Source organism: Hylaeus anthracinus, unplaced genomic scaffold, assembly GCF_026225885.1.
Source record: "Hylaeus anthracinus isolate JK02 unplaced genomic scaffold, UHH_iyHylAnth1.0_haploid 5, whole genome shotgun sequence".
NCBI lineage: Eukaryota > Metazoa > Arthropoda > Insecta > Hymenoptera > Colletidae > Hylaeus > Hylaeus anthracinus.
In genome coordinates, this window is record NW_026535322.1 from 1,873,713 (window position 1) to 1,889,991 (window position 16,279).

A 16,279-nucleotide genomic window follows, 5' to 3' on the forward strand; every position below is an offset into this window, starting at 1 on the left:
GAGAGAGAGAGAGAGAGAGAGAGAGAGAGAGAGAGAGAGAGAGAGAGCCGGTAATAATCAAATACAAAATTTGCCAATCCATGCTCTGTCGAGTATCTACGTATAATTAATTTCTACAAGTAGGAAATCAAGACTCCGATTTCCAGCTGTCCTTCGTGTGTACGATGAGAGATTAAAGTGGAAAAGAACTTGAGAATCGAATAGATGGAAAACCTGCAGTCGCGAAGACACCGCTGCTCGCTGGTAATAATTGCGATTTTACGGTCGTCGTTAGGATCGATGTCGCGACGTTTTCGTCGCGGAGAGAGGCTTCGGGTAGAACAGATTTTCCCACTTCCTTCTTTTTCCACGCATTACGTGACCTCTTTCACAGATCCGAATGTGTGTTCTAGACCGTCCGGAAATAATACTCCGTGAGTAGGTTATTTATAACCGCGACAACGGGCCGGGACGTCTGATCTACCAGTTTCTAGCCGCGTTGCGTCAGACCCGTTTTCAAAGTATATTTTTTCATCGGTGGAAACTGTTCGGCCGACCTTCGCGATGCACAAATCGTCCCAGCGGGGCGCCGCCGAAACTCGGACGTAAAAACAAAATTCCCAGATGAAGGATGAACCACAACACCAACGACGCAATATGCCTCAAAGGAGTCGTTCAAATATTACGTCGCGGTCTACGGTGACATTAAATTAAAGAGTTTAGAAATCAGTGGTCCACTCTCGGAAATAGCCTGGGATTCCAGAGGCAGAGATTCCCTCCTGGTTCCTCGCTTCTCGGAGAACCCGGAAGGCGGAGAACGAGGAAGGTATGGAACGAGTAGAAAGAAGCCGCGCAAGGGTGAAATAGTCAACTCGCGTTTGGCATACAAATCGTCAGAGATATCCGCGAGTTGCGCGGGACCGCAAGTTCGCAGCCGTGATATTCAATCTGCGAGTCCTTAAGCCCCCTCATCCCTTATTCCGACTAGAAAAGAAGCGTGCGCTGGAAGGGCAGCTGATAGAGAGAAACCAACCCCCGCGCGGCTTAACCGACGGGGAAAACACATGTTATCGACAGGCTGTCGTTTTTTTGTCTGCCTCGTTCGTGGCGGAGGCTCGAATCGGGGTTAAAAAGAAAACCAGCCCGAGGGGAAAAAAGGGACTCGCTCCTGACTCCAACTTTTTGCCGAGTTTTTAACGAGATACCGAAGCGTTTTCGACGGCCGATAGAGAAGTCGAAGTCTGAGAAAAGGAGAAACGGCGGATCTAGATTCATCGAAGCCCGAAACTTATAGCTTTGATTGCTTATCACTATTTTTCACGTATAAAACAACTTCTCCTCCTGTGCTTTTGAATAACGACGAATTAAAACACGTACAAATCGTCACGAAACAATCGAATCCTTTTAGTTTCGATAGATTCAGCGTAGATTTCCAAGAGAAAGGCGAAAATCGAGTGTCAGGGATAGCGGTATCGTTAGTTTCTCGTTCCTATTTCACTTTCCCGCGAGCTCGATAACAAAGACCGCGCATTTTTCATTCGTCGAATCCCCCCGAAGTCGTCCAAATCCTTCCAAAAGCGCGACTAGCCTCGTAATCGATCGATTTGTCGCGGCGCTGGTCGAAAATGACGCGCGTCTGTTTTCAAGTTTAGAACCTTGAATCTCGCGAAAGCGGAACACCGATTCGGATTGCTGCCAAGCTCCAGTCGCTGAAGATCAACGGCATTCAAACTGCGCACTTAAAACCGATATTAGAACGCCGGTTAATAAGCCAACGAACGGAAAACCGGAGTTGCAACTGTTGCAATAAACAAGCCGTTTCGATATTCACGAAACAGATGAAAAATTTATGCGAAACTGTTTAACCGAACTAGAGTAACGCTGATATTCTATGATTTCAGGACGGGTCTCTGATTAGAGGGGTCCCCGACATTCTCTCGATCGACGCTGATGGAAATTATGATCGCATTTAATTGGATTTGCGGCGGAGAAAAGTGAGACGATAAGGGATGACACGTCTCTCGACGAAACTGGCAGGATTTCAGGGAAGAAACGACATTCCCGGCGTGGTCGACGAGCGGACACAGCCGATCCCTCGTTAATCACGGGAGCGTTTGTCCCTGGCAGAAGTAGTCGGGCGTCAGAAATGCGTCGGTACGGTGATAATATGGCCGTAATTCAATCGGAGATGGCGACAAGCGATAGCAAATTATCGCATTGTATCCGGGAACACCGATTGTCCTATGGCAACAGTCTGGCCAGCTGTGCCAATTTCGCGAATCTCCGTCCCGTGAGGACGGGAGTGGGTCGAGAGGAGGGGTTACATTTGGACAACGAGGGGGTTGGATGTTCTCGCGAACGTCGTCGAATCGGTGAACATCGGCCAATTCCACGCTAGGAAAGAGCCGAGCCATAAATTCTCTCGGCAAAAGGCGGACGATATTAAAAATTTCTCTTCCTTCGGCTGGAATGATACATGTCCGTCCTTATCGCCGTCGCGGGGATTCCCTGGGATTCCCGGGGCATTAATCAATCCGTTCAACGTCTTTGGCTCCCTGCTAGGACTCGTAGGATTACACTGTGTCGCGAGAAATGTTGCACGAATCGATACGCTGCATTTTTGTTACAATAACGAGGCGCTTCTTTACGCGCGTTGATATCAGGCGCTTCAGCGTCGAACATCCTCCATAATCCTTACCGCGTACGCAGCACTCGGCGAAGGGAAAGAAGTATTTTCATCGCTGCAGGATTTAACTTCGCTAATTGGACGTTATAAGGAGGGAAGATTAACGACCTGGAAGCGAAGAGATCGTGTTGTAGAGAATATGAATATTAGGAGGATGAAAGTGCCGAAGGAGAACTCGGAGGGACTTAGGGTTCTTCGTGGACCAGCCATCGAGAATTACGACCGATACCAAAGCTGCTATTGAGCAATGACTCGAGTTACGCGATGTTTGCGTACGTAAATAGACGAAAAATCGATTTTTTCGTTTGAAATTACCAGGCTCTTTGGGGAGATTGGAGTTATACAGGCGAAAAATTCGAGCAATAACTCGAGCGGATAGACGGCTCGTGCGAACCGTCGACAGGCTGTTCACCGTTCACTGATCGCTAAAAATAATCACGCTCGAGTGACCGGACACATTAGATCGGCAGTCGCCCAGCAGTCTACGCGATATCAGGGGCCGGCACGACGAAGGACACTGCTCGACCTATGCCGCGCTCATACTTGTACCTGTGCTCCACGACTTCTCAATTTCTAAGTATTACGACCCGAAGCTCGAACGTTAACGATTACTGTAAAATGTAGGGAGTGTAAGGTACCATAAGATGAAGGTATTGTTGGGTAGCATTACAGCACTGCTATACAACCACCGTTGCAATTCAGCATACGACTTATCCGTACAATAAATCATCGCGTCTATGGCCCCTGTAACAGACGCGCAACTGATAGGGGACACAGAAGCAAGGATTCGTTCGATAAATAGTCATACCTCGAGTTGCGACGATAGCGGTAGCAACGTCCTCCCATTCAGGAGAGTTGCATTCTGTGACAAGCTATGCAGCAATCTCAAGATAGGGTCCAGCAACGAGATGTAATCCGAGGAGGAACCGAATATATTCATTGTACACGATCGGTCCTCGAATTTCGTCTGCTCATCGGTATATTTTACCACGTTCGATCACAAAATAGGTTTACAAATTTAAGGTCGTTAGGTGACGTAAGGTCAGGTTGGATGTGAATTAATACGGACTTGTGCTTAATGCACTATTGACTAGACACTCTACGGGTGACCCACGCATCACGAAAGACACACGAACCAAGAGCAAATTCACCTGGGCTTGAGTTTCGAAGTTTGAGTCTACTTGCGTTCCGGAGAGTACCAAACGATCGAGAGATTCCAGGGGAAAGCGTGGAATTTTCCGGATAAACGAAGCCTCGGGCGTATCATCGGGGGTCGCTTTGATCGCAGGGCGTCTGTCGATCGAGCTCGCCCTTAAATTAATTTTCTAAAGGAACATCAAACAGCCGACTGGAACGCGATCCGAATGTCGCAACGAGACAGTCCATGGCGTGCATCGGTACAATTGCATTCCGACTAAACTAATTTCGATGCGGACTAGATCCGAGCCAGCCAGGTGAACCGCGCTGACAACATCCGGAGCAGAGCTAGGACTTCATGTTCGCTCGTTCCCTATTGAAACGGTCGAATACTTCGACGGTCCGTAAGATTGATGCACTTTACGTTGATTCGACTTATTCCGGTGACTCGAGTGTCCAGAAAATATTTGAAAATTAAATTGTCGGAATGATCCGAGGCCTAATCGAGAGCACCGGTTCTCCAGATCGGCGGATCACCTCGGAGACCTCGTGCTCGAGGCTGGGATCGCCGGCCGCCCAGCAGTCTACCTGCTCCTCGCCGCCACGGTGTATACACACACCACACGTGTGGTCCCCCACCCTGTTCCTTCGCGTCCACCCCACCCCCTCGCCACTCTGCACGTGCGTGTACACCGTCTGTGCGTGAGCCTCCGTCCGCGGTATATAGAGCGTACCCGCGGGTTCCTCTGAGTATGGGCACAGGGCCGTACGTGCTCTGGATACGTGCGGGCCCATTTCTCCCTCCCTCCCTCCCTTCCTCTTCCTCCACCTCCCCTCTCCTCCCTCTCAACGGGCCCACTTCCCTCCCCTATTCCCGCGTCAGTCCCTCTTTCTACCGTCTCGTCGCTGTCTTTTCACCGCTTTATTCTTTCCTCGCCGTCTTTCTCGCGCTTCTAGCCTGCGTCTATCCGCTCCTCCCGATGCCCTTGTGCCTTACTCCCCTTCCTCGGACGACGATCAATCTGACGGCCGATGTACGAGCTCCGGTTCGCGCCGAGTCGCCGATTATGCTTCGTCGAACGGCCATCGCAGCATCCACGGAAACGCGCGGCTCCAATTGTCGCGTGCTTGCCTATGGGTTTGGCTAGCACCTCGATACAAAAATTCAAGTGGCAATCACATCGAGTCTACAGGCCGCGAGATGCACTCCGGATTCATTCCATATTCGGAATACCTTGGTCTACGATCGATCAACGACACGTTTCCTGGCTTATCGATATCACGTGAAATACGTCGAGTCGCAACACCGGCAGCTAGCATTTCGACGATGCGAATGTTGCGAATGTTTCCCTGTCGCCGGAACGAAGCCTACGGGCACCTTTCGCGAACAGTTATCCGATAACGTCGGCCGCGATCTACGACTTGTCGAAAACGAGATGGATAGGATTTACGATCGGAGGTCGGCTCGATAGGGTCGAAAGTGTCACGGCAAAGACGTTCGTCATTATCCGCAACGCCCAGTCCTTTAACTATCCGCTCGAAGCACCGTTGCACCGCCAGACGACCACGCGTCCTACATACACCCGTCGAACGTAGCGATAATTGACGTCAATTAATTTCTATAGTAATTCGCTGCTCCGATGGCGGCGCGATGCAGCCTCGAGGAAAGTGGCGTTCAGCGACGAACGTCATCGGTGATCAAATCACCGTCTCTGTAGAGCGCAAGGTCTTTCATATTTTCAATTTTGTTCACAGTAACCGTAAACAAATAAACGTACCGCGCTCCTTCGAAACTACCGTTTCGAGCTGTAGCCCCACGACTGTGGCGGTATCCCCTTAACGAACACTTGCATCTGCTCTCGATGCTCTCCCGAACGCCAAAATAACTCTCAACACCGTACGGTTCACGCGTCCCTTTTAGGGCCTGTCACACCGTGACGGCGGATTCTAGCCGCCCTGGAGATAACGCGATATCGTCGTGCAAGCTCGCGCGTGCTTTGCGGGACAGCCCCGAACGAGAGCCAGATGCCATAGTTACACCATAACGCGCAATCGCGGCCCGTGCACCGTGCACACGGCGTCCAAGAATAGAACAGTCGGTAGAAATTTCCGTGGACGCGAGAGAGCGTATTAATCGCATCGTGAACCGTTTACGAAAAACGATCATCGCGTGGCACCCTTGTATGAGGACCAGCGCGGATCGATTTTCCGTTATCGCGAAAGAGTTTCGAGAGCGATCGCGCGCTAATATCCGCCGGAAACCGGAGACGTGAACCTTACCAATGATACATCAAGATACACCGATAGCCCGCCGTGACGCTTCCACGTTTCTCGGATGACTAAATGCTTCCCCGTAAATCGGAGGTACGACTTTAAACGTCACCCGTGTTCCTGGTACTTCGTTCCGCGGATGTACGACCACGCGTAATCTTCGTGATTCGATATTCCAATATTTTAAGGAAAATTTTCAGATGGCTATAAGAATATCGGTACTCGAAAGTGGTGGTCGAGCATAGACGATTTTTCGGCTTAATTCATTAATCGATCTCGGTCGATATCCGGCAAGCACACGGGCTGCGTGTACCGTGGAAACTACGCTCTCTGCTCCCAAGAGAGGAGCGATCTCGTATCTTTCAGCGACCCGTTACAGCTGATTCTGTGTATCGCGATCTCCCGCTGCTTCCAGTTTCTCTGATTTGTAGCAGAGACGGACTAAATTTTATTCGTATACGAGTAAGACCAACGCAGAGTATTCGATCGAACTACTCGATTTTGAATTGTCGACGCACGACGACGACCGGTGCTACACGCTGCTCTCGATATTCCGTTTCTATTCGCCGTTGTTTCGCTCGGGTGGCACACGGCTCGAGTGTAAGCCAACAGAAGTAAGGACGGGTTTCCGATTAAGGCCTTATAATTGACGTCCCGGGTCCCCCCGTCTGGCTTAGTCACCGGCAACTGGAAGAAGGGCCGCCACGGACCCGCTTTTGCGGATCGTGGATCAACGAACCGTCGCTGGACACCAGACGTCGCGTTTGCGCCGCTTTTGCGTCTCTTTTCGCGCCTAACCCCGCTCACAGCTCTCCCACGGCCGAAGAACAGCCCGCGTGTACTTTCGCAAATGTATATTAAAACATTTTCGATTGGCTCTTTTCGAGTGTTATAATTCAAGGTAACGTCGAGTGCGGTTTCAATTTGGACAACCACCCCTTATTTGTTTCGTCTGTCTGCCAAGCAAGAATGAGTTAAAGTTCGATAATTCGTGGTGACGTCGCTGACTACAATGAAAGGCGATAAGGCGAGGAACGGTGAGGTAACTTCGATTAACAGGAAACAATGCTCAACGATAATGACGATAAGAGCCATTCCGAGATAATGACGCTGGAAACGGGACAAGGCGTCGCTGGACACTGACGTGGAATTTTTGACGATTCGCGACGATGATTCAATAGGGATTATCGAGATTCGATGATTCGAAACGATTAGATCGTGTTCGTGTGTACTTTGAACATTCATTTCGCGCGGAATATCGAGGCAGGTAATTAGTCGACCGATTAGTTCAAACACAAAGAGCAGGTCAGCTGTCGCACGACGTCGCTGGAGAGTCAATAACCCGAGCCGCGACCGTATAGGATTATAATTATGGCAATAAGCAGACATAGGTATGTTGGCGTGGTAGGAAACCGAGGAAATCCGCGCTGCGCTGCGCTGCGCTCTCTCTCTCTCTCTCTCTCTCTCTCTCTCTCTCTCTCTCTCTCTCTCTCTCTCTCTCTCTCTCTCTCCTGTGTGTCTCGGGATAAAACTACGCAACTAGCAAGCATAAAATGTCCAACAATCGGAAAAATAATGTATATATTGTCAAACCAAATTCCATCAACTATATGCTCCTCGAGGCGAGTTTCCGCTATTAAAGAAAGATGACGCCTAAATATTGTTCTCAGCGAAGCGTCTCACCAAGTTGGAGTGGCTCTTCGTTACTCGGGAGACGCGATACTTTCGTGGCTCGATAATGGAATAAGTCGAGAAAAGAGTCGATACGCGTCAAGGCGGATGCGTAATACGCACGGGGACGCGGGCTCGCGACGCTTAGGCGAACGCAGGGGCGCAACAGTTTCGAACTCCGTAAACGAGACGAGGAAAGTGGACGACGAAAACGACGCTAACGAAGCCCCGAGCCGACGCTGCTCCAAAGAACTGTCAAAGAAGTTTGCTCGCTTTTGCGCAAACCCCTGCTCGTTCCCGGCTTACGACACCGACGCCCGGCTATTCGGAAAATGCTCAAGATATTTGCGAAGAGCCCCGGCTTATGCATAAAACAAAACTCGTGTAAACGCGCCTCGATGTCCCGGCGCGAAGCCGAGCGAAATCTTGTTTGAATTCCAGGTGAAGAGTAAATACACTTCGCAGCGTTTCATTGGAATCGACCGTGTCGTTTGGACTCCTCTTAAAGGTAATGATAATATAATAATTTCGGAGGAGTGATCCAATATTCGAGTAAAATTTTGCCGGCATCGATTCCATCGCGACCGATCTACGAGACGCTCGAAGACACGTCGCGCTACCGGTCTGCTCCGATAGTTTCGCCTTTTCACGAGGAAAGCCACATGTGCGCGGCGCCGAGTCCCGCCACAGGCCAGGCAGCGTCAGCTCGTCAACAGTTTCACAGATGTTCCGTGACGAGCAACTTTCGATATCTCGGGAGCCGTAGCGGCCGCGCGCGACGCTGCCGCGATAAATCAAGTAAGGAAGGTCGTCGTCGCGGTGCGACGAGCAGTCATCGCCGCCGCGGAGAAGTCTTTGGCCGCGGGAAACCTCGCGGAGGGGGGCAAATCGGTCGCGGAGCGCGTTGAACCGCCAACAAATTGGACCACCTTCAAAAACATCGCTCTGGCGTATAGACGTTTAACGGAGTTCTTCTAAGTGCGATTCAAAAGTGGCGCGCCATTGTCGATATTCCATCTAATATCTAATAATATTCCATCTTTGAAAATATAGTACCCCCTCGCGACGATATCCCCGTATACTCTATTTTATTTTCGTGTTTAAAAAACACCCGAGTTTGAATATCGTGTCCCTAGAAAATCGATTCGGGATCGAACGCTTTTCGAAGCGGAGACAAGAGGAGAGCATCGCGAGCGACGAGTCGCGCGAGTTGAACGCGAGCGCGCGGACTCGAAGGCGATCCAACTTACGTGGCGCGGTTTAAATATACGCGTGTTCGCGGCTCGATTACGCGCCTCGAGGAAAGCACCTCTTCTCTTCCCTGTACGTGGGCGTGCTGGCAGCCAGAAACGAGTCTCGGGATACAATAAGTAATAGCGCCAAAGCGTTGTCGCGATTTATCGTTCTGGTCTCGCTGAACCTGAAAGACGTCCCTGTCGAGCTTACGACGCGGATTAGATTTCTAACTAAGGCTGCGAATGCTCGAATAATTTAATATTCGTGTATCTTACGGGCACTTTGGTATCCCAGTATTTCGTTGGTACTCGAGTACTCGAGAACGTCATAGTTATTTGTACGTTTCGGTATTCATCTATGCACGTAGCATTCCAGTAGTTGAATCACCGAACTGTTCGACTATGCGAACACAGAGAATTTCGGAAAAGTCCCAATCCTATTTTAAAGTCCGCGAGCATCGCTATTTGATCTGTATAATAATCCGCGCAGTATCGGAGAAACGTCACCGACCGCGGTTCGATATACAACCTTCCACGAGTTGGAATGTTGAAAAAAAAAAATACTTGCAATGAGATACCGAACGCCGCGGAACACTTTTGAATATTTATTTATCTATCGGACGAGGAAAGGCTCGTTATTATACATACGCCACAGAATCCGAGGGAATTATAGAAATTCTATCGAATCCCGAGACCGAACGCGATGGTTGTGCGAAATATTAAAAGCAGCGGGATGAAAGTAATTTAATCAACCCTTCGTCATCGTGCGTCCAATCATCGTGGAAAGACGCCGAGTTTAACTCTCGGTCCAAAAATACTCCCCTGTTGGACAGCCAAGGGACTAATTTGTTTCGAGGTATCGAACGAAGGACGTGTCTATCGCGGCAAAGATTTATTAAGAAACCCCGGGAAAAGCAACCTGCTGCTGTCGAAACAATCGGAAGAGGTCTTCGTCGCTGCGAGGCAACCCAGCACCCCTTATCGCGCACAGCGCGACAGACGATTGCGAAGTTAAGCTCGGAGATTTTGCCTCATCCACCATGCTCACCCAGCTTCCCTTCGGATTACCATCTTTCGCGAGATCTCTCCGAACAATACGAACGTTTAACAACTTGGCAGCTCGGGTAAAACGCATTAACTGGCTCCTTCGTTCTTCCAAAGAGCGAATGTTTAAGCAAAGACATTCGTGATTCGAATAGAAGCGGGGTGAATATTGTTCAACGTAATGGAATCAAGACGATTGTTGATCCTCCGACGAATCCAACTTGGCTCGAAGAGCGTACAGCGGTTCTAACGTTGGAGTAATAAAATCGGCACTCGGGACTCGGGACACTGCTCGTTACTTAAATTTGAAGTAAAACCTGTCACTAGAAAGTGAGAATTACTGTCTCGCGACTATCGTTTGCGATGAATTTATCACTACGTGGAGAATTACAGAGATTGTCCGTAGATAAAATTCAGGCTGAAAGCACAGTTTACAGAGACGAAAAGACGAATTGCTCGAAAAATAGGGCTCACCGTAATCCGGTCGAACGACAGCCTGCACCGCCTGTTCGTTCTTCTTGCTTCGAATCACCGGTTCACCGAGGATCGTGAAGTTTCTGGGTCCCACGCGATTCACAAACACTAGATACACTTTGCCCCTCTTAATATTGGCTCGCACCACACCACTCTGATTATCGCGCTGCTGCTGTTGTTGCTGCTGTTGCTGCTGCTTCCCGTCGGTATCGTAGCCGCATACCGTCGACTTGCCAGGCGCCGATTTGTCGCGAAAGTGCAACCTGACGCTGTCGTTCTTCTGCAACGGCTGAAAACCCGGCTGGCTCTTGTATACTTGCTTCACCTCGAATGTCACCGCGTAGTTGGAGCCGGGTTTCCTCGCGGAGGACATGCTCCTGACCTTTCCCTCGAACACCGTCGGCGCCAGATAGGCCCGGTTGCCTACGTCCACGTCGGGACACCAGTTCTGACCGCGGCAGCCCTTGGTGCGGCATCGTCGTCGCTGCTCCCTGGGCGAGTCCGCTTTCGTGCGGTTCTTTGGTCGTTGCTTGGTCGAGCGGATCGCTCGTGGTCTCTCCATCGACGACTCGTTGCCGCCATGAGAATAGAGAAACGGCGTTTGGGTGGACGAGTGACCGGGTAGCCGAGTCAGACCAGACTCGTCGGTCTTCGGGTGAACGATCGCGTCCTCCGGACGACGGTCCTCCAGGCGACGATACGCCTGCTTCGACGTGGAGACGAACACGTCTCGTATGGAATCGTCCAACAGCTCTTCGATTTTTCTCTGCGACACGTCGTCGTCCAGGCTCGTCGAATCGCGTTGATCATCTGTCGGGACGGGTACCACCTTCTCCGGCGGGTATCGCCACGAACGCGACTTCCCCGGCTGGTTGTCATTCTCCGTGACCCGAAGGCTCAAGGGTGACGCGCTCAGTACCGGTTGCCGTCGATCTCGTGGCGATCGAGCGAAACCTCGATCGTCTAAGGTTCGCGCGACGAAGTTCCAAGTCGGTAGACTGTGATCAAGGGAGTTTTCAACGGCGGCGATGATGGTCATCGATGGCGGATGATCGCTGGTGGTCCTCGTCGACGTTTTCTCGAGGGAGTTACGATTGGCGGGGGGTGCCGCAGCAAGAGCCAGTGCGCCCCACCAGCCGCTTAAGATCCCGGCCAAAAGCAGAGACGCCCACATCATCCGACCTGCTTGCTGGTTTGATCGGGGGTGAGAGGTCGACACCTCGGTCACCCCGAACGAGCACACTCTCTCTGGCACTCTCTTGCCTCTCGCGAGCGAGTTCGCCTGGATACTAACGAAAGGATCTCTCTCGCTTTCTTCGCAGAGGTATCGCGTCCCTCTCCTCTCCTTTCTCTCGATGAATCCTTCAGGGATGCCTCATTCGTTCCGAAACTGCTCTCTCGCGGCCGGACTCTGTGTCCTCGTGGGAGGGAGGGGGAGAAAGAGACACTCTTCACGAGGTGTTGTACCACCGGTAGCAAGAGATCGGGACTTCCATCGGACAGATTCTTGGCTGTCTGCTCTTCGTCCAACGCGTGACCGTCCTCTTCATCCTCGACGCCACGACGGATGCGACAGGTACACCGCCGTACGGCGTCGTACTGCGTCTATTCGCACCGATTATCGCGAACGATCCCGATCGACGATTGCCGCGATCGCGGTCGCTGCAAACGGCATCAAAACGTACAGTTCAAAGGACGGGATCATCCTGTCGATCGATGAAGAGGAACATCCTGATGCCAGGACGTCTGTGGCCGCGATCCGTCGATCTGTGCTCGGTGAATCCTCGATCGTTCGCTCGTTTTGGTGATCTTCTCGCCTTCCGCGTGCCAATTATACGCACGCCACGCGACGCCGATACATCAAAGGCGAGCGATTCGGAGCGATCCCTCGTCGTTCGGCGAGCCTGACCCTCGGATGGAAACAGATTTTCGATCAGAGTCGTACGACTCTCGTTCAATTCCCTCGGCGACGACACCGTTCGACCGTTTCGGAGCGTCCCCGACCCTTTCCTCGGAGCGAATCGGCGGCACTCTTCCCGTATCTCGAAATAAATCGTCGAAGGTCGATAAAGAATCTCGCGCCACCCCCGTACGCGTCGTGTCGTGGCGCGGTCCCGACTCCGGTATCACGTTGCACTCCGAACGAGGAAAAGCCGAGGATGATGACACACGAGGTAGAGGAAGGAGCGACAGAATAAGAAGAAGAAGAAGAAGAAGACGGAGAAGACGACGACGACGACGACGACAACGACGACGACGACGACGACGACGACGAAGAAGACGAAGACCAAGAAACTGTCGGCTTCCTCTGACCAGCCGAGGCACACTATTTAAATATACTCACGAGGCTCTCGCGGTTGGTCGGTGGCGTCGACCGTCGAAGTCTAGCCCTCGCGCGACGCGCACTTCACCGTTCAGTTTTACCGCACGATACTTCCACCACCTCCACCCCCGCGACCGTCCAAAGTCGTCGACGGTAATCGCGGCACTAACGATGCTCGCGCTGGGAACCGTCTACGGGTCGGTCGGACCCGTTTCGCAGGATGAAAATTCCAAACGGAGCGTACGAGAGCGGTCGTACTCGGCGAGGTGAGAGCGTGCTCCAAAACAACCGTCCACAGCTCCGATTCAACGATCGCGACGACGGCTGCAGTTGCTGCTGCTGCTGGATAGCAGCCACGCGTGCGGTTAATATCGTGCGGGGGATTGGCGCGTGTGTTGCACGCGGCATGCACGAGGAGCCTCGTGTCACGTCGAGGCGGAGAAGGGATTGTCGGTGGCCCCGCGTCGGGCGCGCGCGACGGTTCAAATTAGACTGAACGGCCCGCTCGCGCAGCCCGAGGCCGGCCTCAGCGGCAGCGACTCCTGGTGGACGCCGGTCGAGGTTCTGCGCGCGCAACGTCCGAAGCGGAGACACAGGGAACCCCCGCGCACTCGGTTATACGCGACCAACCGAACAGACACAACCAGACGCGGGCTCACAGGGAGACCACGCACGGGACCTTTAAGAACCTGTGTAACGACGACCTAACAACCGAGGAACCGCACGCGTGATCCACTCCTTCTTTCTCCTTCCTGTCTGCAAACCCCATTCTTCCTTCTTCTTCTCTCCGTTTAATTCGGTGCTTCTATTAGTGCGTCGCGACAAATATTATTTTATCAACAATGGAACTACGCCTATGATCGACGTGTATCTATCGTACGCGGTACCGTATCTATTATACGTGGTAACGTATCATTGAAATTTTAAACACGAATAAATCGTCGCGTTCTCTCTTAATAGGGTTTCGTTACTAAAAAGTAAAAAGAGCATAAACCTGGTTTCAAAATAATTTCGCCAATAACACTCTCACAGCAAACAGAACTTTAGTTTCCTATCTAGATATTATTGTTCGATTCCGCGATGAAAATCAGTCATGACGAATTAATAGATTAAAAGATTAGAACGCTCACTAGAGATAAGAAACTCGAGATCGTAGCGTCAGTTGCAATTTACGCGCGCAACTGTTCGATAGATCGGTCACGGCTGGCGCCGAAAGTTCGCGCTTGCGCGACGGCGCCGACAATTATGAACGCCGAAGTTCTCAACGCGGCTGGGAAACGCTTTTATTCGCACGTTTCGCTGTGCTTCGCGCGTCTAACTATCTTTCACTTGTTTTGCGCTATATTTTCACGCGGCCTTTACGTACGACGAGGTCCTACTGACCCTCGTCATGTTCATTTTTTGTTTTGATTTTTTGCGGATGTTTCACTCTGCTCGGTGCGCTAAGGCGACACGGTTCAGCGCGCAATAAACGTCTGTTCCCTGTCTCTGTCGGTCGCTCGCGGCGCCGCTCTTAGATTGTCCTTCGTTTCAGACGTTCATAAGTACAATCTAGTGGACAACGTTGGCGCGCTTCTTTTTATCCTTCTTCTGGTCTCTTTTTCCAGCCTTATTTACGTTCCGAGGAAATCTCGTTCCCAGCCATGAAACGTACATCGGGTTCACTCGTTAGTAACTCAATTTTTTTTGTTTTTACGCGCGATGATCCTTCGTTTTTCGTTGTGCTCGAGCGAAACTTAGCCTCCGGTGGAGGTCCTCTCCCGAACCTTTCGATACCCGAGACCTCTAACCCCTAACGCTCCGCTAGCGTCACTTTTGGCGACAGAAAAATTGACAAGTTACATCGTGCCTCATGTTTTACATTACACACGATAGGTATATCATAGTTTGGAAAGATTCGCACAATGGTGTGCGCAAGTTGGTGCCATCTGAGATTAATATATGCTAATGTAGAAAGTCGACTTTCCAAGGTTTCATTCAGGAGTTACGGAACTTGATGAACAATCGTCCACGCTCCTAGGCGATCTCTAAAGTGTTGCATCATATTTGCACCAGAATGAGAAGACAGATAATATCGATAAAGTAGATAGCGATAACGTAGATAGCATTAAAGAAAGTTCTATTAAGAAGAAACACCATCTGCTAACGAAAGCACGATACTGACAAACTCAAAGAGAAGGTAAAATCCATCGCTGCCGCTGCAGGAGTCAACCCGCATCCGAACATAATCGAAACTCGCCTACACGCACGTCACTTCCTTTGCAGACTTGGTATGCGCATAGTTCGGAATGACTTACATACGCTACCAAGTGAAATAGGATATTTGACCTTCAACTTCAAGATCCAACTCTCGCTCATACCGTAACCTCTAACTCAACCAGCATCTCTAATTCCCAGAATAGTACTGGCATACTCTCACCTGCAAACTTCGAGGACAATGCTCGATCTCGCACTTTGTCTGCGGTCATCGGTGCTTTGCCTGTATCATCCAGCTACTACGCTAATTCAAGAAACATCATCGATTCGTCAAAATTTCGTCGAGAACAGGGCTATCTCAATTATGCCTCCGAGCATTTCCCAGCGCATTCATCTACCTGATACGACGGAGCTGTTGTCAGCCCTTCCCGCAGCTATGTATTCCTAATTTTCTTTCCTTCAACTTTTCATTACAAGTACGTCGCTCGCCATAACCTGACACCTGCCTGCAAAGGGTTAAAAACGCGACGCGATGACAGACGGTTCGATCGGATCGACCCTCCCATGAAACGCGAAACTATTACGAATCACCAGTCACCGTTTTCGTAGCCATTATTCGAGTCTCGAGGACATTTCCCTTTCTTCGTGTCTTCCCACTCCTCCACGTTGCTAGTTTCTTTTGCTGCAACGTTCGACGGGTCGTTCCTCCTCTTCCACGCGTTGCGCCGATCAGCGTCATCGGGCAACCGAAAATAAAGTCTTCCTTCGTTTCCCTGGCCGCCTGGCTGGCAAGCCTTCCTCCGTGGCTCCTCTCGTTTCCCACCTCTTTGCGTTGCTTCCGACTCGAATACACCGAACGCGCTCCCGAGTAGTCTCCGAGAGGTTTTTAAAAGAGAGAGGGAGCACGCCAACGACGGCCAAGAGGAACACTCCTCGAGAGCTGCCAATCAAACAAGCCGCCGCTGAGAGTCAGCCTCTTAAACGGGTAGTTTTTCACGCTTGTCCCGTGACAGATTAATTCCGAGTTAAATAGCGACACTTAAGCACGCTGGGTCATAATTAATGTTTCGACTACGGTTTCCGCGTGGAACCGTGTTTACTTCTTCTCCTTCCTCGGGACGCAATTGAAATTAGAGGAATTAACGTAAATAGCTGACTACGTGCCGCGAACGCAAAAACACCGGTAATGAACATTCTCGAGCTTTTTTTTTTCCCTCCCTGAAAGCTATTACATTCTCTTTGCTTCTGGCTGGTCTCGAGATT

General features: G+C 50.9%; 1 protein-coding gene across 3 annotated transcripts in view; it reads right to left on the bottom strand.

Moving 5' to 3' along the window:
- The window catches only part of LOC128895924 (protein vein), a 224,301-nt gene extending 211,023 nt beyond the window's left edge, over positions 1 to 13,278 (bottom strand). For all 3 annotated transcript variants that reach the window (XM_054158937.1, XM_054158936.1, XM_054158938.1), the window contains exon 1: positions 10,498 to 13,278. In XM_054158937.1, coding sequence (XP_054014912.1) covers positions 10,498 to 11,674 — 1,177 coding nt within the window. In that variant the 5' untranslated portion in view covers positions 11,675 to 13,278. The remainder of the gene's footprint in view (positions 1 to 10,497) is intronic.
- Positions 13,279 to 16,279: the final 3,001 nt, after the last annotated feature.